Below are 22745 nucleotides of genomic sequence, written 5' to 3'. Positions count from 1 at the left end.
TACAAATTAACAATCAAGTTTATGTTCAATTTCAAATTGTTAACAAAAAGGGGGTAAGTTCACAGTTCTAAACTTTGAACCTTGACCTCTAAGCACGCAGGTAACTACAATTATCACAATCCAAAAAATCACTTAGTGACTTGATGAATGGCATGTGCTAGATATTCCACATTGTGGGAGGTGATTCCAGCCACAGAGATACGTCCATCCTTTGTCAGGTATATGCTATAGTCCTTTGTCAGTCGTTCAACTTGTTGTGGGGTCATTCCTGTAAAGCAGAACATTCCAATTTGTTCGGTGATATGAGCCCAGTTCTTAGAAGAGCCTTCTTTGGCTAAGCCATCACGCAGCATTTGCCTCATTGTTATAATGCGATCTGCCATTCCTTTAACGTCAACTAGCCTAGAAAAAAAAATCTTGTGAAAAGATTACAAAAACTGAGGGAGTACAATCACCAAACAAAAGGAGGAAACCAAAAATTAAATTTATAGATGGGAGACAAGAAATTCGCGTTTTAATTATTATTTTGTCCCCAGATTGTTGAAAACCCTTCAATGTTTTTGAAGGGGATACCTTACCCTCCGAGTCGAACTGGACACTGTCGTGTAGCATTTGTTTTCCTTCAATAATACGATATGCTATTTATTTATTAGAAACTAACCTACAAAAAGGGACAAACAATGTTTGATGGTAAGAATTAGCCAAAGAACGAGTTGATAGGTTTTGGTACTGTACATTCTTCCTACACCTACACTGGGTGTCAAATCCCAACTTGGTGTTGACTTGTCTACGAAGTTCTTTAACAAAAAACTTTGGCAGACTATTTCTTTTACTGTTCAGTTCTTTTTTTATGATTCGTCCGTTTTTGTTATCACAAATAAAAAAGAAACAAGAAGTGTATTTTAGCAATGTTGCCATCTTTTCCATTCATGATAGCTCACCGAAACACCCATAAATTCCTTACTGGCTACTTTATACGATTTAATGGTAAGAATGTTAAAATAAAACAAATAGGCTACAGATGCTGTTTTATTCCTCTCAATCCAAATTTACGATCATTTTCTTTTCTTTTCAATTCTTTCTTATCAAAACAGTCCTCATTAATATTTAGGCAAGGGATCAACATTTTCTAATAGATTTGTAAAAACTAATATTCTTAAACGAATTTTTCAATTTTTTTTTCAAATTTTCCTTCTTTTACAAACGAAGCCATCAAAGATACTTACCCTTTAGTTTTTGTTTTAAGATTTTATTTCTTTATGAGTATTTGTCTAGATCTTTTTTCTAGTGTTTATCTGTTGTTTTTTTTTTTGCGTTCGCTGGATTGCCAAAATACCCGACGGTTCTTTGTAGACCTAAACAGTGCACAATTCCTACTGTGCTAACATGCAACTACTATTTTCTTACAGAAACCGTATAAAAAGTAATTAATTTGGACTGGTTAAATTTCAAATTCGACTCTTTGAATTTCACTGGAAGAGCAATATTAAATATGGATCTAAAAAATTAATGTATATACGAGAAACAAAACTAAAATCAAAATTTTGGGCGAAAATACCTTGGATAAAAATCTTTAATAATAGGCATCATCGTGAATTAGAGCCATACAATTTAAATTAAGGTGTTGCCTGATCTCTATTCAAATATCCTTTCTATAAGAAACTTCGCAGGGACGGACAATCCATGTTATCAAGAGGGGGGGGGGGAGTGGCAGATCAGACAATTCGAGATGGGGCGGATGTCTTATACAGAGGGTTTTACGGGCATTTCCTCTAGGAATAAAACGCGTTATATTTTGTAAAGAAACAAAACTTGGTATTAATTGACCTGCGCAATATATAATAGCTTCTAATTATTGCTCAATCATGGTGGGCTTTAATTCTCCTTCTTCTGAAAAGTGAGGCCTCTATGACAGTTCCACGACTAAATGCCATCTACAAAATTTGTGACACTAAAAACACTTACCATTGTTTTCTGATTTCAGGGTCACCCAACACTTCGGTAACAATTCTAGCTCCAGTAATTGGAGGATTTGAGTACATTGGACGAATTATGATTTTCAGCTGTGACATTACTGCAGCAGCCTCCTCTTTAGAATTACAGATGAGAGAGAAGGCGCCTGCTCGCTCTCCATACAATCCCATATTTTTGGCAAAAGATTGCGCAAGAGCTATCTTATGACCATCCTTGAGGAACATTCGAACAGCTGTTGCGTCCCGATCAGGGTCGCCTAAAAACAAAAATCTATAATAAACGGTTTTTTATTTATGATAATACTAAAATGGCATTTAAACTAGGCTTTTTCCATTGGTGTTGTTTGTTTTTACTAAGACAATGTTTGCAGCATCATTTGCTTAGTTTAAAGTTATGTCTGGTATATTAAAATGGCAGGGGGGGGGTAAGGCAAGTTAAATGTTTTAGTAGGCTCTTGTTATGTTTGATTAATGAAAAATTTACAAAAACTTTCTGAAAAAATTCTTGTTGGCTATCCCTTTCAAAAAACTAACGATGAGTTCCAATACTAATTTATTTATTTATTAGTACATCAGACGGTAAGCAATAATGCTTGTCGCTATAGACACAAAACAAGAAATAAGCTAATTAGCAACACTTACAGATGTTAGAAAGAAAAAAAGAACTTATGACCAAAACTCATAACCAAAAGATCACCTTATAACTAATAATTAAAAATCAAAAAACTCCCAAATAGAAAGGTATCTCCACTAAAGAACGTTTAAATATATGCACATTCCCAGCTTCCACGACTTCAACGGGTAGACTATTCCTAGGTGAAACAACCCTACTAAAAAATTAATATTGCTCTAATTTTTTATTTGATTTTGTAGGATATAGTTTGTAATGGTGTTAGCGGGTTGTGTGATTGTAAGTGTTTGAAAAATGAATCAAAATCTAAGTTGTCTATACCTTTAATAATACTGAACACGTTGATAAGGTCACCATGACGCCGTCTGAAATGTAATGTCGGAATACCAAGTCTAGAAAGTCGCTCTTTGTAGGCAAGATCTTGAAGTTAAGGAATCATCCTTGACCTCCTCCTTTGTACCTTTCTACGCAGAAACTCATCAATTACATTTCAAGGAAACCAGACGGAAGTGTTATACTCGAGAAGTGGGCGAACAAGAGACTTGTAAAGCAAAAGAAAATTTCGAAGATTGAATTTTCTGAAACTTCTCTTCAAAGACGATAGACGGTAGTTCACATTTTTCAATTGCCTAAACATGCTTATCAAATTTTAGTTGGATATCGAAATGGATATTAAGGTCTCGCACCATTCCTTGATACTGACTGATTTTTGGCTCTACTTTCTACTTTCTACCCCGCTCAGGTACAGCTTTGTTGTTCCATCAAGAAACGAAGCTGTCTTTTCTCTTTTGGATTCTTCTTCTATAATGAGCATTTAAGCTTCTCTCTGTCATTACTCATAATTATTTTCAATGATACATTTGTTTGTTTTTTTCTATCTTGACATAGTGGCGTTAATTCATGATCTGTTGGAATCAGGATTTTATTTATCCTTCAGATCGATGAGCTATTAAAATATCAAGGACATCCAAAATGAAAATAGTTTTACCTCCTGGGCCCATCGTTGTTCTTTTAGTTTTTAAGTACCTATTAAATTTTTTTGGTTGTGTAAAATCTTCCCGTGCCACACTGAATTGTAAAAAGAAACGAGCGGAAACTTTACAAAAAAAAATTGGTTATATTCATTTTTTAACTTTTTTACGAGTCAGACAAAAATTTCGAGGAGGGTGGGAGGAGGAGGGGTCAAACTTGCTAACACCCCTCTCCCCCCTATATAAGCCCTCGATATTTATGTTACAGCTCAGATTTATGGCAGTGTCTGCCTTTTGCTAAGGTAACCAGGAAAGTTACACTTACAGAGCTCATTATTTGTATATTTCTTTCACTTATTTCCCACTGGTTTTATAATACACGCTCCTTATTTTCAAACTTGGTACCCGCTAAGCTTAAAACTACCAAATTCCTTATGGAGTTATTTTTCAATCAAAATTGAGTTCTCGGTTGTTCCCAATTTTTTAAGATGTATATGGCTTTGCAAAAGTCCAGTTAACCATTTTAGAGAATCAAATTTTATTTTAATGTCCTTGGTACTTTAAGCCTATCTTATCTGTTGAAGAATAGAAATTCAGCTTATTCAGTAGAAAAACTGAAATAAAACACTACTGTTTAGACGGTAATATGATTTTGTGTTAGTTCAAAATTGTGTCGATGGGCAAGAACTGCAGTGTGAAATATATAAAATTAGGTCAAAAATCACCTGGAAAATGATTCAGATGATGATATTTTATCAAAGCATCTACAAAATAATCCAAATAAAAAGATAAATTTTAAACTAATTTTATAGGAATGTTCTTATATATCGAACTTGGTGATTTTATCTCTTTCACTGATCTGTTTCCACTTATCCAATCCATTCAAATTCAAGAATTCAGATGATTGGTAAAAAAAAAAAAAAAAAATTGAACTATCGTTAGGACAATAAAATGATCTCGATGTTCAATATTGTGTTGATGTGCACCAACTCCAATGTAAAAGTTACGATTATTTTATTTAGAAAGTACAGGAGCATTCTGATCTACTAGTAAACATCAGTACACATCGAATAATGAAACTAATGTAATTTGATCAACAAATATCTGTTCTATTTCGATTAGAAAGTATTAGTCTACACGAGCAGATTGGGATAAAGAAGATTAAATCTTCACGGGCAAATGTGATCTTCTCCACATAGTACCTTTTTCGGGGCCAACAAAACTTAATTTACCTTAGTTGTAAATTGCAAGTTGTAAACAAAACTTCAGTTACCGTACTTGCACACTAATTTGGCTTTAAGGTGAAATATTTTTGTAATATATATATATATATATATATATATATATATATATATATATATATATATATATATATATATATATATATATATATATATATATATATATATATATATATATATGTTGATTAATTGAAGCAGAATAACCCAAATAAAACTAAAGTATTTATATATAAATGCACTCTAGCTTCGTCAGGACACAGCCTAGGACTAGAAAATTAATACTAATTAAATTAAGAAGAAGAAATAATAAGAAGAATCTTATTATGATCATAAGAAGAATGAAAAAAAGGAAATTAAGAAGAACATACCTGATGCAAAACCTTGATACGCCATATCAATGAAGGGGAATAATTCCTTTTCTTTAACAACTTTGGATATTTCAGCCCATTGTTCCGGTTTTGGATCAACACCTGTTGGATTATGTGCACATGCGTGGAGCATGATGATCGATTTCGATGGAATTTTCTGTAGAACAAAAGAATAAATCTTAGCTGTCTGTACATTCCATACAAGAAACTTAATAATAATAACCGAGCAAAAACAGTTTTTAGAATAAATGTAGAATAAGAATGAATAAACGTACGGTATAAATGTATACAGTAAAATTCTAGACTAGGGGTATCTCGCTATCTTGAAAAGTTGGTGAATTAGGTGAACAAAACTTTGAGGAGTGAATCCAGGGCCTAAAATATATTCTCTGAGGCTAGTCTGACTCTTATATATAATAATGATAGATCGTAATAAGCTTACCTAAGCTATGAATGTCAGATGGTAGATTTTTTTTCAAACGATAATTTCGACAGGACCTGTGCCTGTCATCATCGGGTTAAAATTCGAAATTAGCGTTTGAAAAAATCAATCACCTGACATCCATAGCTTAGGTAAGCTTATTACCCCTTATTATTATTAAGCCTAAAATATACATTGGAAAGCTATTTTGAAGTGCCTCTCTCCCCTCCTTCCCCCTCCGAAGGGAACTGACCTATGATGACCTTTAAAAATCTTTTTGTTACACACATTAAGCTTTGAAAAATATATCTTTTGTTGAAATGAGACACAAGGAAAGTGTTTTCAGCCTTTAATCTTGACTTATATGGTTTTGAACATTACTAGATTTATTCTCAAATTTATGGGAAAACCCTTGATAAGGCTTAAGATCACAATGACATACTAGGAATTACATTTTCAAAAATTAGAGCCAATGAAAAAGACATTAGAAACCTAAAATTTAGGTAAAACATTTTTGTTTGCCATTTAAATGGGTATAGACTTGTCATGCATATTGTCTTCTTTACCCCACGAATAAATAAAAGGGTAAAGATAAGTAGCTTGACAGTACCTTCCCAGGGTACATTTTAGGCTCTGGGCTGATTCTGAAAGTTTCATGCACCTAACTAAACTACTTTCCAAGATGGTGCGAACCAGAATCTGAATTTTGACCTAAAGAATAAATATAGACTAAAATTTCCTATAGAATAAAAGAATAAAATATCAATACTGTTACAAAAGTGTACGCAAAAAAGGGAAGTAATAACTCAGGAATTTTTTTTTTCTTTTTTTTTACATTGGATAAACATCCAAATAACTATGGGAAATTACAGAAGTGGTTAGAGTCCATAGTTATGGTTCTGTTTCCAGGATTAGGGTATCTCAAATCTTGGAAAATGAGTTAACCTTCAGAGAATTGAATCATCTTTGCTTGTACTTTTCATTGCTTTATATATTTGACCCAGGGAGTACTGCCTCCCGTGTTGTTGTGGGAAGAGGAGGAAACACGTTTAAAAAAATAGGTAGCAAAACCATGACGTAAGTTAAAATCAAGTACGAAGCATATCAATTGGATCAAAAGGCTGAACATAACAGTGGCGGATCCAGAATTTTGGGAAGAAGGAGACGGGGTGTAAATAGAATTCTAATGAATTTTTGTCTTTTTCTTTTTTCTATTCGTATAGATTCAATTGAGTACTTCAACCAAGTCAATGGGTGAAACGGTGGTTGCCTCCTGGATTCAACATTGAAATTTAAATACCATTTGTCAAGCTTACGAAGGCCACACTAACCAATACAGGCGTGTTTCGCACGAAGATTTGACACACGAGCTTTCCAAAATCGACACTGATTTTTGGCATTTTACGCTGACTATTGTAAGTTAGAGGATTTGGTTCGAACGAACCGACTTATTGGGCCTAAATAAGGAGACACTTTCTATAGTACTACTACTACGTACATACTAAAAATTATTTGTGGCCAAGTTGCATTGAAACCCACCCTCTTCCCCACAAAAAAAAAACTCCATGAAAGTTTCATTTCAATTTCCCAGCTGCTAAACAAAACAGGGTAGAATTACCAAAATCAAAATTGGAAATGCGCATTTATGAAAAAAAAAAAACCTCCCTCCTCGTTCGAATTTTTTATCCATCTGCGCACGTAAAGTAGTATAATAGACTTTTACTTCACAAATTTGGCCTTTACTAAAATATTAATACATTCTCCTACCAAAAAGGTAGACTGCTTTACCACTTTGGTAACCTGGCTGGAAAGTTAGTTTTACTTCTTTTGTGTACCTTATATAAAAATGAGCAGGTTTCCTACATATGAGTTTTCTCTAGAGTTACAAACACGTATCAGTTATATAGGTAGATATATCTATTATAATTTTTATAGCCTGCCTGCCGTTTGCGCGGTCAAAGTGGGGACATGAATGGGAATAGGGGAATTCCTCCTTGTACACGTTTAAGTTCGTTTAACGCTGTTCGTATAACTGGAAACCGAAAACTCAGTTTGCACATATCAGTGAAAACTAGTGACTTAATTTATTTATTTTTTTATTTTATTTATTTTTTTAATTTATTTTTTTCTATTTTTGCTAGACAGCAGAATTCTTCATTTGAAAAAAAAAAAATCAATTTCACTTCTGAAGTGAAATGCTATAATACACTTACAACAAGTAAAATTCGATGTCTTAATGAAAAAAAACTATTTTTCGATTTTGTTACGTGGATCATTTGGCTACTTACAATGACTTTGCCATGAGAGTTCAAAACATATATAATAAGCATTTTAAGAATGAGAATTCAAAAACTGAACTTATTATCCCAAAAAAGCTGTCATTTTGTCTTACATTATTCTGTCAATTCATATTTATTCAAGCTAAAACCGACATAACAGTAGAAATATTGTGCAGACCGTAGAAAAACGTAACAAAAAACAAATAAGGAGAATAGCTAGCACTAAAGATTATGTCAAGTACTAGGTTTAAGCTGAATTCTACTCCTTAATGAGAAAATTGATCAGAATACGGAAACAAAACGAAGAAACTACACATAAGGACAATAGCTAGCACTAAACATTCTATCGATCCAAAATTCCAGCTAAATGCTACTACAGAATGGTAAAATTGTGTAGTAGCAAGAAACATGAAAAAAATTATGGTAAGAAAAATAGCTACTACAAAATGGTAAAATTGTGCAGTAGCAAGAAACATAAAAACATTATGGTTGAAAACATAGCTAGTACAAAATGGCAAAATTTTGCAGTAGCAAGAAACATGAAAAAAATTATGGTAAGAAACATAGCTACTACAAAATGGTAAAATTGTGCAGTAGCAAGAAACATAAAAAAATTATGGTTGAAAACATAGCTAGTACAAAATGGCAAAATTTTGCAGTAGCAAGAAACATGAAAAAAATTATGGTAAGAAACATAGCTACTACAAAATGGTAAAATTGTGCAGTAGCAAGAAACATAAAAAAAATTATTGTTGAAAACATAGCTAGTACAAAATGGCAAAATTTTGCAGTAGCAAGAAACATGAAAAAAATTATGGTAAGAAACATAGCTACTACAAAATGGTAAAATTGTGCAGTAGCAAGAAACATAAAAAAATTATGGTTGAAAACATAGCTAGTACAAAATGGCAAAATTTTGCAGTAGCAAGAAACATGAAAAAATTATTGTTGAAAACATAGCTAGTACAAAATGGCAAAATTTTGCAGTAGCAAGAAACATGAAAAAAATTATGGTAAGAAACATAGCTACTACAAAATGGTAAAATTGTGCAGTAGCAAGAAACATAAAAAAAATTATGGTAAGAAGCATAGCTAGTACAAAATGTACTGGAAATTCGTAGATTCCACGTAAACGCTATTACGAAATAGAAACAAATATTATCAGTTTTATTGAAACATTTTAATGATACAATTTTATTAATAAGATACAGTAATTAGGAATTTTTCAACTGAAGCCATTTTAGTTCTTTCTTTAACATAATTTATGCAACAAAATCTTATCATTTGACTTTCCAGGTCACATCTACATTCATGCAAACGAATGAATTCATTGTAATGATAAAACTTCTTTTCCTTGATCAAAAGATTAAAAACGTTTCCGGTGTATTTAAATTGGGTGTAAAAATTTTCAAAAAACATATTCTTCTATGAAAATTCCTAAAAAGAAATTTTAAAAAAATCTAGTAGAGACAAAAGCATAGAGCCCCAGGGCTGTACACAGGTTTCCGGGGGGGGGGGGAGTACAACAAACTCGTCAAAAGTGTGTCTATATGCATTTCTGTTACGTTTTATGAGTCACATTGGGGGGAGACGGGGGGGGGGGCAAAAATCCCCTGGATACGGCCTTGAAGGGCCTCCTTCCAATTGATGCTCCTGCATATGACTGTAAGCCGTGGGCTAGTTTGGATTCCCTATTTTCACTTGATCTCGAACTGCATGATTGATACTGTTATAAAAGACAAAGTTTACTAAAGAATGAGCTCATGAGTGTAAGGGGAGATTTTGAATTAAAATCAAGTAGTTATAGGCATCAAGCCATGGCTAATTGTAGGGAAAGCCAAGACAGATAGTCCGACTGAGTGAGAGGCAAATCTGGCATTAACCCCCTTATTAGGATTGTATAAAAATGATGTTAGTTCATTCGTGAATAGATCAGTCTATCTATTTAAGTCTTTAGATAAGTCTATAGGCAGCCACAATTTTTGCTGTTGTTCAGCAAATTTAACTCATTGATACAGTTTAACCCCAAACGAAGTTATACAATTTTGTTATTTTACTCTCAGCAACCCTTAGAATGGCAGTGGATCGAAATGAAAGTGCACTGTTGTACATTAAATTTGATGAATGATGAAGCCTCTGACCTTGAGCTCGTTTTACAAATGAAATTAACAAACAAAATCAATTGAAACTCTGCTGCCAAATTAAACAATTTTTTTAAACAATTTTTCGGTTTACAAATGAAATTAACAAACAAAATCAATTGAAACTCTGCTGCCAAATTAAACAATTTTTTTAAACAATTTTTCGGTTTACAAATGAAATTAACAAACAAAATCAATTGAAACTCTGCTGCCAAATTAAACAATTTTTGTAAACAATTTTTCGGTTTACAAATGAAATTAACAAACAAAATCAATTGAAACTCTGCTGCCAAATTAAACAATTTTTTTAAACAATTTTTCGGTTTACAAATGAAATTAACAAACAAAATCAATTGAAACTCTGCTGCCAAATTAAACAATTTTTTCACTGAAGTTTTCTACCGATCAGCTGACAAAAGAGAAACCATAAGAAAAGAAACATAAGAAAAGAAAACATAACGAAAAACATAACGCACATAAGAAAAGAAACATAAGAAAGAGGGGAAAATGTATATAGTTACCGCAATATCTTGCAATGCACCATGGAAATCAAATCCACAAGTTTTCGGGTCGTAGTATCGGTACTGCTTTACATTTAAACCTGCATGCTTGGAAATAGGAACGTGATTTCCCCAGGTTGGTGTTGGGAGGTATATATCCTTGACACCGGGAAAAAAGACAGCAAGGAAATTTGTGCCAATTCGAAGAGAACCTGTTCCCGATATTCCTTGGACAGTAGCATTCTAAAAGAAAAAAAATGTTAATATCGTACATAGCACTAATCATTTTAATGTATTTGTCTGGTATACCATACAAGGATAAGACTTTTGCTAAAGCTCTTCTAACAGAATCGAACACTTGCTCATAATGTATAAAACTGAGGACAAAGGGTGTTTGACAACTCAGACACTTCTCAGTTATTGACCTAAGTGTAAAATTTGGTCAAACATCATCTACCTTTTCTAAAACCGCATTGTTCTTCTCTTAGAACTTTGTCTACAGCATCTCTCAGTCTAAGAAGTATCATATTATTAAGTAATTTACTACTTACAGAGATCAGACTAATGCCTCGATAATTACCACACTCACTCTTATCACCTTTCTTGTACAGTGGTCTAATTAAGGGTTTCCTAAAATCGTTAGGTACTACCCCCTTTTCAAAAATCATGTTCATAATCTTCGGAAACTTATTTCTAACCTCAGAGCCACCATATTTAAGAAACTCATTTACCACACTATCAGCACCTAAAAAAAGGATAAAAATCCTCCTGAGCCATTGCTGGCACATAGGGCGCTGATACGGCGTTTCAGTTGCCGTGTTTTTAAACAGGGACAAGCAGCAAGTTTGTCGCCCAACCTTGCTGCAGCGGGGATCGAACCCTGGTGTGGTCGGACCTGGTAGTTCGGGGATCGAACAATGGTGCTCCGTATTGCCAAGCAGAGCCTCAATCCACTGTGCTACAATAGGTTACTATCGTCACCTGGAGCCTCAGTATTTTTTAATCCTTATAGTACTGTCGCTAATTCTTCCTCACAAAACAAATCTTCCTTCACACCCAAGGTATCACACACTTTTACATTTTTCTCTATGTCTTTTCCAGTAGCTCTATATCAGTTTAGTACATTTTCAAAATGTCTTAACCACCTCTCTTTAACTCTTTCCTTATCACTAATTGTGACCCCGTTCCTGTCTTTAACAGGGACAATTCCGGATTGACTACTCCCTCTCAATTTATTACATGCCAGTACAATATCTTGATGCTGCGCCGTCTAGCAACATCTTCCAGATCATCGACAATTTTATCCATGGCGTCCGTTTCACACCTCCTTAGTTCATATTTTAACGCTTTCTCTACTTTCTTTACATTGTTTTTTTTTAGGTAAAATCACGTCCCCTCCTTCTGACGAACTACTGTGACTAATGCCGCCTTGTCTCAAGACAACAGTGTGCAAACACACAGAAACTCGGAACGCTTGGAGTACTTACAAGAGGAGATGTTGGTGTTGATGGGAGTGCGTACGCGTGCGATACCAATCGTTTATAACGCACGTGGATTTTTTTTTTTAAGAACATTATTTACTGTTCTTCAAAGGGGTCTGACATACGACTTCAAAAGGAGAGGATGCACAGATTTTCCCCAAATTTCTTTTCTTTCTCTTCTACCATCATCTATAACCAATTGACTATGTTATTCCTACTTTTTACTTATCAATATCCACTTTCTCAGTGACTATTAAAAATAGAACACAATAAAATAAGCAAATCAAAAAATAGGTACATCATCTTTCATTCTTTTCTCTTCTTCCTCTTTTATTTTATTTTTTTTACACAAGAGAAGATACCCCAGACTCAATAATTGAACGATAGTTTTGTCACACGCTGCATTTCCACTACGAATGGCCTTCTAAAGGATGTTATCCCTAGCAGTCTATTTGTTGATTACTGCAAAAGGAAATTCGGCGAAAACATCCATAGATGAATAAAAAAAAAAAAAAAACTTTGTTCGCGTTTCAAGCACCAAGATTTTAGCAGCCCGTCGCCATACATGATGTCATAAAAGCATATTTGCATTAAATGCACACCCAAAAAATAACTAAAGACAAAAGCTTACCAGTCCATTTTCAACCCATTCATTTCCTTCTCCCAGTGCCAAGTTGATCGAATGCCTACAGAATTCCGGGGTACCAGAAATAGGAGAGTATTCCTTATCCATATTCCTGGCAATTATTCTTTGTTCTGCTGTTTTAACTGATGGAAGAACAAAAGGTTTTCCATTATCATCACGGTAAGCTCCCACTCCTAAATTCATCTTCTTGGGATTTGTATCCCGCTTATAAGCTTCTGATACGCCCAAAATAGGATCGGGAGGTCCCATTTCCACATGGGACCACCATGAGCTGTAATAAAGCAAAAATTAATTTCTGATTCATAAGATGCTCCTTTACAAGACACAAGAGCATAAAGATATTAGCTAAGCAAGGATTTTTAACAAATGGATCAGGAATTCATCTTTCAAATTGCAAGCATATCTAAAGGCCAATTCACAATGACGTATTACTAACTAGTTAGATAGCGCTAATGTTGGGAATCAGCTGAAATTAAACTCGTACAAATATTTAGGTAGCGTCCAGATTAGAACGAGCTAAAACTGAAGTTAAATTTACTGGAATCTAATTAAGGCCAAACCAATCAGAATTTGCTAATAAATCTTTGATTGGCTTAATACCCAGCCCATATTCAGCAAGAGGTAAAATAAATATTTTTTTTAACAATCACTATCAAAAGCTCCGAATTCGAATTTCGGAGTCAAAAATATCATAGAAAAACACGAAAATTGGTAAAGAATGCAAAAACGAAAACGAAGAAAAGAAAAATCAGAACGAATAATCATTCGTCAGTCAATAAATTAACTGGAAAATGCAAATTAAAATTTAAAAGGATGAAAAATGATCAAATTAAACTAAAAAAAAAAAACAGATACATAAAAATTTGAAATGGACAATAAAAAAAGGGGAGGGGGGAAACAATCGAATGAACTCACCCAAAACTATAATAACCAAAGGTCTTCCAAAGGGTGCAGTCCTGAGCTGCCTCCTTTTCTCCATATTTCTCTGGGACACGAACCTCCCACATAACAATTTACAATATACTGATGATCTGGTATTTTGGGCAACTGGCAACACCTATGATATTGCACACTCAAAGTTACGAAAGTTACTTTTCCAATTTGAAAAGTTTCCTCAAAATTCTGATTTACCTACTGCACCCACCAAGTCGAAAATCCTCCAATTTCACCATATGCAAAATAATGTTAATGCAAGACTAACTCTAAATGAAATAATTATTCCCGAGGACAACCAAATTAATTACCTAGGCTTCATGCTTGACTAAAAACTTAATCTCCACCTTCATATCACAAACACAATAAAAACAAGAGCTAAGAGCTCATATGGCACTTGTGACGAGGTCGGAAGAGCCAAGAGCTCATATTGTATGAGCTCTAGCAAAATTCTAAGAATCAATGCATTGATTTAAAAGGAAAATAAAAGGCTTAATGCCGGTCGGGATTCAAAATAAGAGCTCTGAGTAAAAAAAACGCTCTAAGAGCGTTTTTATGGCACAAGTCCTAGTTACGTGATTGACATAACCGGACTGAATCCGCTCTCTTTGGGGGACTTGGAAGGGGTGTTAATTCGAAAAAAATAGAAAAATTTAGATATTTTTAAATTGAAAATGAGTAACCGGATCTTAATGAAATTTGATATTTAGAAGGAACCCATGCCTCAGAGCTCTTAGTCTAAATCCCGACCAGATCTGGTGACATTTGAGGGAGTTGGAGGGGGAAACCGGAAATCTTGGAAAACTTAGAGTGGAACGCTTGGAACAATTAGAGTGGAGAGATCGGGATGAAACTTGGTGAGTAGAATAAGCAAATATCGTAGATACGTGATTGAAGTAACCGGACTGGATCCGCTCTCTTTGGGGGTGGGGGGGGGGGTTAGGGGGGTCCAGTGCCTTGGCGAGTTCGGTGCTTGTGGACGTGCTAGGACAATGAAAATTGGTAGGCGTGTCAGAGACCTGTACAAATTGAGTTGATAAAGTCTTTTTCCCCGATTCGACCATCAGAGGGGCTGAAGGGAGAAGAAAAATGAGGTATTTTTAACATACGAGTGCGTGATAGGATCTTAAATGAATTTTGATATTTAGAAGAACCTCGTGTCTCAGAGCTCTTATTTTAAATTCGGACCAGGATTAAGCCTCTGATTTTCCTTTTAAATCAATCTATTGATTCTTAGAATTCTGCAAGAGCTCATGCCATATGAGCTCTTGGCTCTTGCAACCTCGTCACTAGTGCCATATGAGCTCTTAGCTCTTGCTTAATAATCCTGGCGCATCTTGAAATTTGCATGCATATGGTGATTTTTTTATTAAAGAATTCTGTTGGAAACTATCGTCCTATGAAATGAGTCATCTAGAAATTCTCTAACCCTTTTCTTTTTTGAACTATTAGCAAAAAAGCAGAGCAACCAAATTTTTAGCTCAGATAAGTAAACATCTGTCCAACATGAATCTGTCCAACAACAAACCTGTCCTGTTAGATCTATGTAGCCTTCCAGTGAATCCAGGCACACTCCTTTTTGATGGAGTGAAGGCGACCTGCTCAATATTCATACTCTTGAGACAGTCAATAGTGAGACTGTTGACAGTCTTCTTGATGTGTGAGCTGTGGGGAAGTGACTGGTGGGGAATCAGCCCTCCCCCCTCTTGTATGTCCAAACAAACCTACCATACTAAGACATCTTTGATAACATTTATATTACTAATTTTGCAGTTGCTTGCCAAGAATTTAAAGCTTTATCCAAGACGAAACATTGAAACAAACAATTAGATCAACACTGAACATTTTAAACATATTGTTAAACTACCAATGAATAGTTGTTGTCATCTCTGTGCACAGGAGGAGGGAAACGTTTACAGCTTTCACCCTCTGAGGTTAGTTAAGACCCTTCCCCCCTTCTCCATCTTCAGAAAAATGTGCATTATTCCATTTTTCATCCTTTGTCCCTAGAAAAAAGGGCTTTGAGAGAAAAATGCCAAGAAAAAACCTCTAGTCACCTCCCATACAAAATGTAGGACCTGTTTGCACCTTTGATGAAAGAGGGGGGAGTACAAAAATAAAGAGAAAATGTTAAATATTACAAACAAAAATTCAAAAAGAATAAAGAAACAGCCTTACCTTGCCCTTGAAGCTAGAACTGATGAAGCCCCAGATTGGTTTAATGAAAATAATACAGCTGTCCTAAGTGGATTAACAGCCATTCTTCTGAAAAGAGAGGTTAGAGTTACAAAAAAAGGACAACAAAATCATGAAAAATATAGATCTGAACTATACATGAACTTGCATAATTCATATATGAATGATGTTTGCACTTTGGCTAGAGAAACCTACTAAGTAAGACATCATGAATATCAAATTTATTGAAACTCTTAATGCATTTTCACAATTGTTTAGTATAATCATGATCAGAAAACGCCAAATTAGTTATGATAATGCACTCTTTTTTGGCTGAAAACTGGTAAAGTCCTTGTGTGACATTTGTTTCATATCTTGAAAGTGTTTGAGCTAGGCAAATACAACTTTCAGGGAACAAACCACAGCAAAATGAAGCTCAGGAAGGTATTTTACTGTTCCTACTCAGCAGAAGCTCAATTGAGGAGGAGGGCTCAATTCCCCAGTTTTTACTCTGTTAGAATTCAAATTATGATATTATCATTGAAAATGATCCCTTCTTTCCCCCAGATACTGAAGAATGCATTTCTCATCTCTCTAAAAAATTCTAATTGATCCAGACCCTTAGGATGTTGACTTTTCAAAGATGTTGGAAAATTCTTTCATAAATGGACGAAAATTTCAAAACAGACCAACAACCCAAATTAGAGTCTGAGAAGGTCATCAGCCTCAGTACTCTAGTTTTGGTTGAATGGCCTAGGAAAGGCATTATCACTCTCAGAACTCTACTCTTAGCAAATACTAAAAAATTGTATTTTGTAAGGTTTTATCTACCTTACAACAATGTTTCTGTCTAACTGTTAGGTTTGAAACAGCTGAACAGAATAGGCCCCAGCCTAAAAAAAAATCCAAATTTGGATAGGAGTTTATATCAAATCATGGAAAACAATATCAAAATTTAAAGTGAATAAAGGAAACTAAACCAAACTTGAAAAAAAAACAGTTTTTTTCACAGGTATTTATCATTGACATAAATACTTTCATTAATACCATTGCAGCACAATAGCAATGCCTAAGCAAAGAGTGATGTTGTTTCAAAGTGTTATTATTTTTGTCACCAGGCCACTTTGCATGGAATAGACCCTATAAAGACGCAGACCTACAAAATCCTAAGTATTCTTTACTAGGAAACTATTCTTTGACCCAAATTGTTTCTTCTTTACATTAATGATATGATACTCAAAGTCAGCAACTATTTAACCCTTTATGCTGATGGTTCAAAGCTATTTGGTATGTCCAATAACACAATTTAGCCTTGAATTGCATCACAATTTAGCCTTGATCACAACCATCAACACAAACACAACCTTGATCACAACCATCAACACAATTTAGCCTTGATTGCATACAGGTATAGACAGGCAAGTGGCTTCTCTCTTTTTAATATATTAAAGTGTGTCACCATTCATTTTGGTTAAAATAATCCTCAGGAGGAATATACTATGAATGACAACCAGACATTTGCACCCAGCAGTAAAGGACTAGGAGTCACTATAGATAACCTTCTAACAATCAAAAAACACTCTGCACAAACTGTTTCCAGAGCAAATTTGAGCATTGAACTTCAATTACCAGCTGATCACACAGAATCTTCCTGAAGCTATATAAGACAATTATGAGACCAGTCCTTGACTTTGGAACCTGTCTTGCTGGTCCTTTTTATAAAGTGATATGTGGACTGAAGGTGTTGAAAGCAGAGCCACCAAGTGCATCTTTAGACTAGGCAAGAAACCATATTGTGAAAGATTATCTACCCTAAAACTCCCTTATTTGAACTTCCAATGCAGGTGCAGTGATATACTACTTAGATATAAATATGTTGACCAACCCCAAAATAAGGTCTTTACTCAGTTACAAAAAGAAAGACAAACATGAGGTCACTCTAATAACCTCCATAACCCCAGAGTTAATTGCAAAATCAGACAAGATTCTTTCAGCCAAGGGTCACCAATAATTGAAACTGTTTAAGTGAGGAGACTGTGTCTCCAACATCCTCCAAAGTTTACAAAAGGAGACTCAACAAGGAATAAGAAGCCAAATCTTTAAGATGCAACTAGAGCTGCCCATCATCTGTGTCTTGTAAATAGTGATTAATATGTACATATATACACACAAAGGAGTTTGACTAGGATGCTGCTTGCCACAACAAACCAACTTGCATACTCAATCAGAGATTGACAGTGTCTCACAGTGTCTACTCTAAACCACAGAAGGATGGTCCCCTTGATCATACCTATCTGTGTGGTCACTGTTACCAAGTGGGCTTAAATTGCATCTATCCTAGGATGTCACTGGGAAATAAACACAGTCACAACCCTCTTTTTTTACATGTTGAGTAAAGTGTTTTAGCTGCCATCATAATAACAGAGCCAAACATATCCAATATTGGACCTTAATTTGCTCTGAAGTGTAAATTAAGCTATTTGTGTCATTATTCTTAAAGAAGAACCATAAAACACATTGTTAGCAGAAAGTGTAGAATTGAAATTCAATAGAACTATCATTTTGCTATTTTAGTGTTTCCTTCTCAAAAGCAGCCCAATCTTCACATGTGGTAAAAAAAAAAGCACACACACAAAAACAGAAAGCTTTATAATACACCTTTGTGTTAAACTGGAAGGAACTATGATAATCCGTTAAAAAGGAGAAACTATATTTCTGAAAGTTATAAAGCAAGAATTTTTGGCTGAACACTTGACGAAAGGCTCTTTGCAGTACCACTGGATGACAATGGCTCTTCTGATGTGACATTATACAACAAAAAGAGTAGCACAATGAGATTCCTAATTTTATGTTTCTCATTTTATAGTCCCACATATGGTTGTAGGATGTATATGAAACTAAAAGAAAACTCTAAAACAATGAAATACAAGGCCTATTCAACAATGAAATAGGCCTATTCAACATATTTCTAGGAGTCAGATTAGAGTGTTTTGTGGGACCATTAAGTTTATACGGAAACCATAAGGAGGGGAGAGGTAGGTAGTGTATTGACAGAAGTGACCATGATATACAGAAAAACCATAAAATAAGGCATCTAATATGACTAATCTACCTTTAGTTCATTAGCATGCCTTCAGAAGATGCAGTCAATTAAAGCAAATTTACCCATAGCAGTTTTCTCAGGTCAACAATACAAGTAAATTAAATTTAACAAAGATATTGTGTATCACAAGATGATAAGCAACATCGAAACATATCTATCTATGACTATATCTGGGATGCATTGTCACAGACCAAGCAATTATGCTGACTTGTTTTCTTTGTAAATAGGTATTTGACATTTCAAAACCATTATACTTACCTGAGTATATAAGAACTTCAGATCTTTCAGATAGCCTATTCAATGGTATTTTAATGATTTATGAATGTAGACAATAATGAAAGTAAACATAATAATGTAATCAAGAAAACATGCTGCATTTTTATATAGTAAAAATGTTGTTGCTATTACTGTATTCTGGATGAGCATAAAAAAAGGATCAATTAGTAAGTTCTCTTTATCATTATGTTAGTTATTGAATTTCATATATATTTACCATAAAGACCATTAAGTAGCATGTTCACCTTGGCTTTATACCAGTTATAGAATGATGAAGACCATATATTTACCTTGTCATTGTGTAGTAAAACAGTTTTAGTTATGTATTTTGCTAATTAGAACTGTTTCTGTAATAAAAAAAAAACTAAAAAACTTCTGAAAACAACTATTAGAAAATCCTAAAACAGGCTACAGTAAACATATCACAGTTTATATTATTGATTTACCAATAAAGTGAACATACTACTTGATGTTTTTTATGGTCTTTATGTATATAATAATTGCTTCTATTGTAATTTCAAATTTAAGCACTTTTTGACCTAATCTAACCTAGCCTAACTATAAATAGTTTTGGCACTGAGAAAATGTAGTATTATTTTGTTGAAAACAACTGGGAAAACAGCAGTGAGAAAATATAGTATTATTCTCTCAAAAACAACTGATAACTCATACTTTATTTGAAAACTTGTCATTTTTAAAAAGTGCTTAAATTATATACTATATTCTGTAGTATTACATTATAGAATTATAGTATTAGAATTAATATAGAATTATAGTATTATTCTAATTAAATACTATATTCTGTAGGCCTATGTATTTTTCTGTTGCTTGATTTTATAGGTGTTGCTTGTTTATTTTTTTAAGATAAAAGTAACCTATGGAAAAATGTGAGAATATATAGTCTATTTTGAAAATTATATACATTTTAAATTTAAGTGAATTTAGGATTGATACAAACATGGATAAAATTCTAGTTTAGCTACTTTTTGCTATCTTGGAATGGGGTTAGGTTAGAAAAATGAAACTTAAAGGAATTAATCCAGGGCCAACAATATACTCTGGGAAGGCATTGCCAAGCTTCTATGTTGACACTCTGCTAATTTCTTAGTCTTAAAAATTTTGCTTAATTGACCTATTGAAATTGGTATAAGGAAAAATTCTAGTTAATTGACTTCTTGTTATCTCAGAAGGGGTTTAGGTTAGGAAAATGAAACTTTCAGGGATGAATCTACAGACTAAAGTATTTCCCAGGAAGGTATTTTGAAGCAATTACCCCTACTCCTTCTTCCTCTAGAGGGCCCTGACTTTTGATGACCTTTCAAAATATGTGTTATAAAAGTGAAACCTTGCAAAATAGATCTTCTGCTTAACTGAAGTACAACAGAATTGTTTTCAGCTTCATAACTTTGCTCAATTCCATTTTATAAGGATTCAAAGATATGCAAATATATTTCCTAAATTTTGAAAAAAAAACATTGATATGGCTCAAAATTCTACTCGAATAACAGGAACTGCATTTTCAGAACTAAAGGGAGAGAAAAAGCAACTAGTATCCTAAATGAAAATTAAGGTAAAACATTGTTTTGTCAAAATTTCAATAGATATAGACTTGCTATGCAGGCAAATTTCAATGCTGTCTAGAGAGAGGAGTAGCAAAATATCTTCCTGGGACATACTTTAACATGTAGATCTATCCCTGAAAGTTTCATTTTCTTAACCTAACCCCTTTATAAGATAGCTTCAAAAATATGTGTGTTATAAAAGTGAAACCTTGCAAAATAGGTCTTCTGCTTGAATGAAGTACAACAAAATTGTTTTCAGCTTCACAACTTTGCTCAATCCCAATTTATAAGGTTTTAAAGATATGCAAATACATTTCTTTGCAAAACAATATCTTACCACAATTTTCAGTAATCACTTTCTTTTTGTAAGGTTTTAGGGTAAAATTCTACTTTGGCTAGGCTTTCTTGGAGAGGGGTTAGGTTAGGAAAATGAAACTTTCAGGGATTGGTCAACAGGCTAAAGTCTATGTCCTAGGAAGATGTAGGCAAACTTTAGGACCCTCCAAAGGGAGAAGGAGTGGAGGCAGATACTTCAAAATACCTTCCCAAGAAATACTTTAGCCTGTAGAACCATTCCTGAGTTTCATTTTCCTAACCTAACCCCTTTTCAAGACAGCAAAAGGTAGCCAAAGTACAATTTTGCCAAAGTGGTTTATATACAGATAATCTGTTGACTAAGTTTTTTAAGCATATGCTTATTAGAAAAGTAACCTAAAAATTGTTTTTTATTACAATTCTTTACATGGAAAGAGCCAGGTAAACAGATATCTTTTTTTATAGATAGCCTACTATACAGAATTTTAGAGTGTCTCTGAGTGGGCAAACCACTAGGCCTATTACCCTAATCTTGAAAGCCGACTAGGCTACCTAGCCCCAACCATGCTAGGAATGATGATAAACAGGTAAAAAAAAATATTAGTGGGTTAGGCTATTCAAAAAAAAATTGAAAAAAAAAAGTTACAAACTAGATTTCAATCCAATCTTTTTGCTGACCTTTCACAGAGTGACTATGTGACTAATATCGTAAAATAAAATAAAACCTGGAAGGACAAATTTGTACGATTATATGCGTAATGACATACATAAAAAATATTAAATTTTAATTTTTTTAATTAAAACTGCTACTTAAAAGCTTTCTTTAACTTATTAGTAGACTAAGAGCTTTATGAAAGAAATTTTTTTGTTATTTACATATATAAAATTTTCTGAAAGCTTGTCCACGCAGACATTGCGTGAACACAGTTGTAGCAGTAGCTAGTTAATAAGCGAATCGCAACCAACCCACACTGAACCAAACTACACGTTTTTAAAACACACAAAAAATTTCAGTGAGAAAAGTATACCTTGAAATCACCATTGTTGAAAATACTAACTTGGAGACTTGAGGTCTCTTGCCTTTAACAACAAGGAAAATCCCTTTTTCGCATAGGTAGAACTGATGTATTGTTTTTTCCATTTTTCTCCTGGGTGATCGTGTCAAAGCAGTGGTCATAGAATAAACCCTGAATAGTCATGAGAGAGAAATCATTTGAACTTAAATTATGAATTCTAGTCCCATTTTGAGGAACAAATGAGATTGCACCAAGCAAAGTGTTATGTTCTTTCAGAACATCATCTTATGAAAAGAGATCCAAAATGCCAGAAAATACACATTCTGAAATGTCTGATTGATCCTTACTGTCGTTAATCTTAAACTGAATTTTTAAGGACCTATTTTTAACAAAAATCATGTTGATTAGTTTAGTTTTATCGCATAGTTTGGGCAACGGTAATAGAATAAGATTAATTGTGCACTCCCCAAAAAAATATATACGAACAAAAAACTGATGTAAAAAAATTTAATTTTCTTATTGAAGCAAAGAGTAAGTAGGACCTTAGAATAAACAAAGAGCATTATCAAAGGTCAATTTATTTGAACAAATTTTGTGGATATATCTTGCATAATCTGTTACGTAATTGGATTGTTGAACCGGAAACCCGCTTAAGTTGCATTAATGAAGTGGTTCTGATTAATGCAGCCGCTTGAAAGATCAAAAGCCATGCA

At 33.8% G+C, this 22745-nt stretch overlaps 1 protein-coding gene across 4 annotated transcripts; it reads right to left on the bottom strand.

The window, feature by feature from the left end:
- On the bottom strand, positions 1-22172 carry LOC136032794 (aspartate aminotransferase, mitochondrial-like). Of its 4 annotated transcripts, none has more exons than XM_065713170.1 (7): positions 22045-22172; positions 15764-15850; positions 12638-12923; positions 10547-10768; positions 5185-5341; positions 1966-2230; positions 1-402 (listed from the first exon to the last, which is right to left on the bottom strand). In XM_065713170.1, exons 1-7 carry the CDS (start codon positions 22155-22157, stop codon positions 129-131), a joined length of 1404 nt encoding a protein of 467 aa, XP_065569242.1. In that variant the 5' UTR covers positions 22158-22172; the 3' UTR covers positions 1-128. The 4 variants fall into 4 exon arrangements, with proteins under 4 accessions (XP_065569242.1, XP_065569245.1, XP_065569243.1 ...); XM_065713173.1 differs by lacking the exon at positions 22045-22172 and adding an exon at positions 21695-21769; XM_065713171.1 differs by lacking the exon at positions 22045-22172 and adding an exon at positions 21667-21762.
- Between the last annotated feature and the right edge of the window lie 573 nt (positions 22173-22745).

The sequence above is a fragment of the Artemia franciscana genome, chromosome 11 (genome assembly GCF_032884065.1).
Source record: "Artemia franciscana chromosome 11, ASM3288406v1, whole genome shotgun sequence".
Lineage (NCBI taxonomy): Eukaryota > Metazoa > Arthropoda > Branchiopoda > Anostraca > Artemiidae > Artemia > Artemia franciscana.
The sequence above is the reverse complement of the archived record's forward strand: the minus strand, read 5'-3'. Positions and strand labels throughout refer to the sequence as shown.

What these genes read in the sequence shown, in the direction of transcription:
- LOC136032794 (XM_065713170.1), bottom strand. Translation starts at nt 22,157, where the DNA reads ATGGAAAAAACAATACATCAGTTCTACCTATGCGAAAAAGGGATTTTC. An exon ending in GTTCTAGCTTCAAGGGCAAG is followed by an intron (nt 12,924 to 15,763) that starts GTAAGGCTGTTT and finishes GCTTTATTACAG; the next exon opens with CTCATGGTGGTCCCATGTGG. An exon ending in GTGCATTGCAAGATATTGCG is followed by an intron (nt 5,342 to 10,546) that starts GTAACTATATAC and finishes TTTGTTCTACAG; the next exon opens with AAAATTCCATCGAAATCGAT.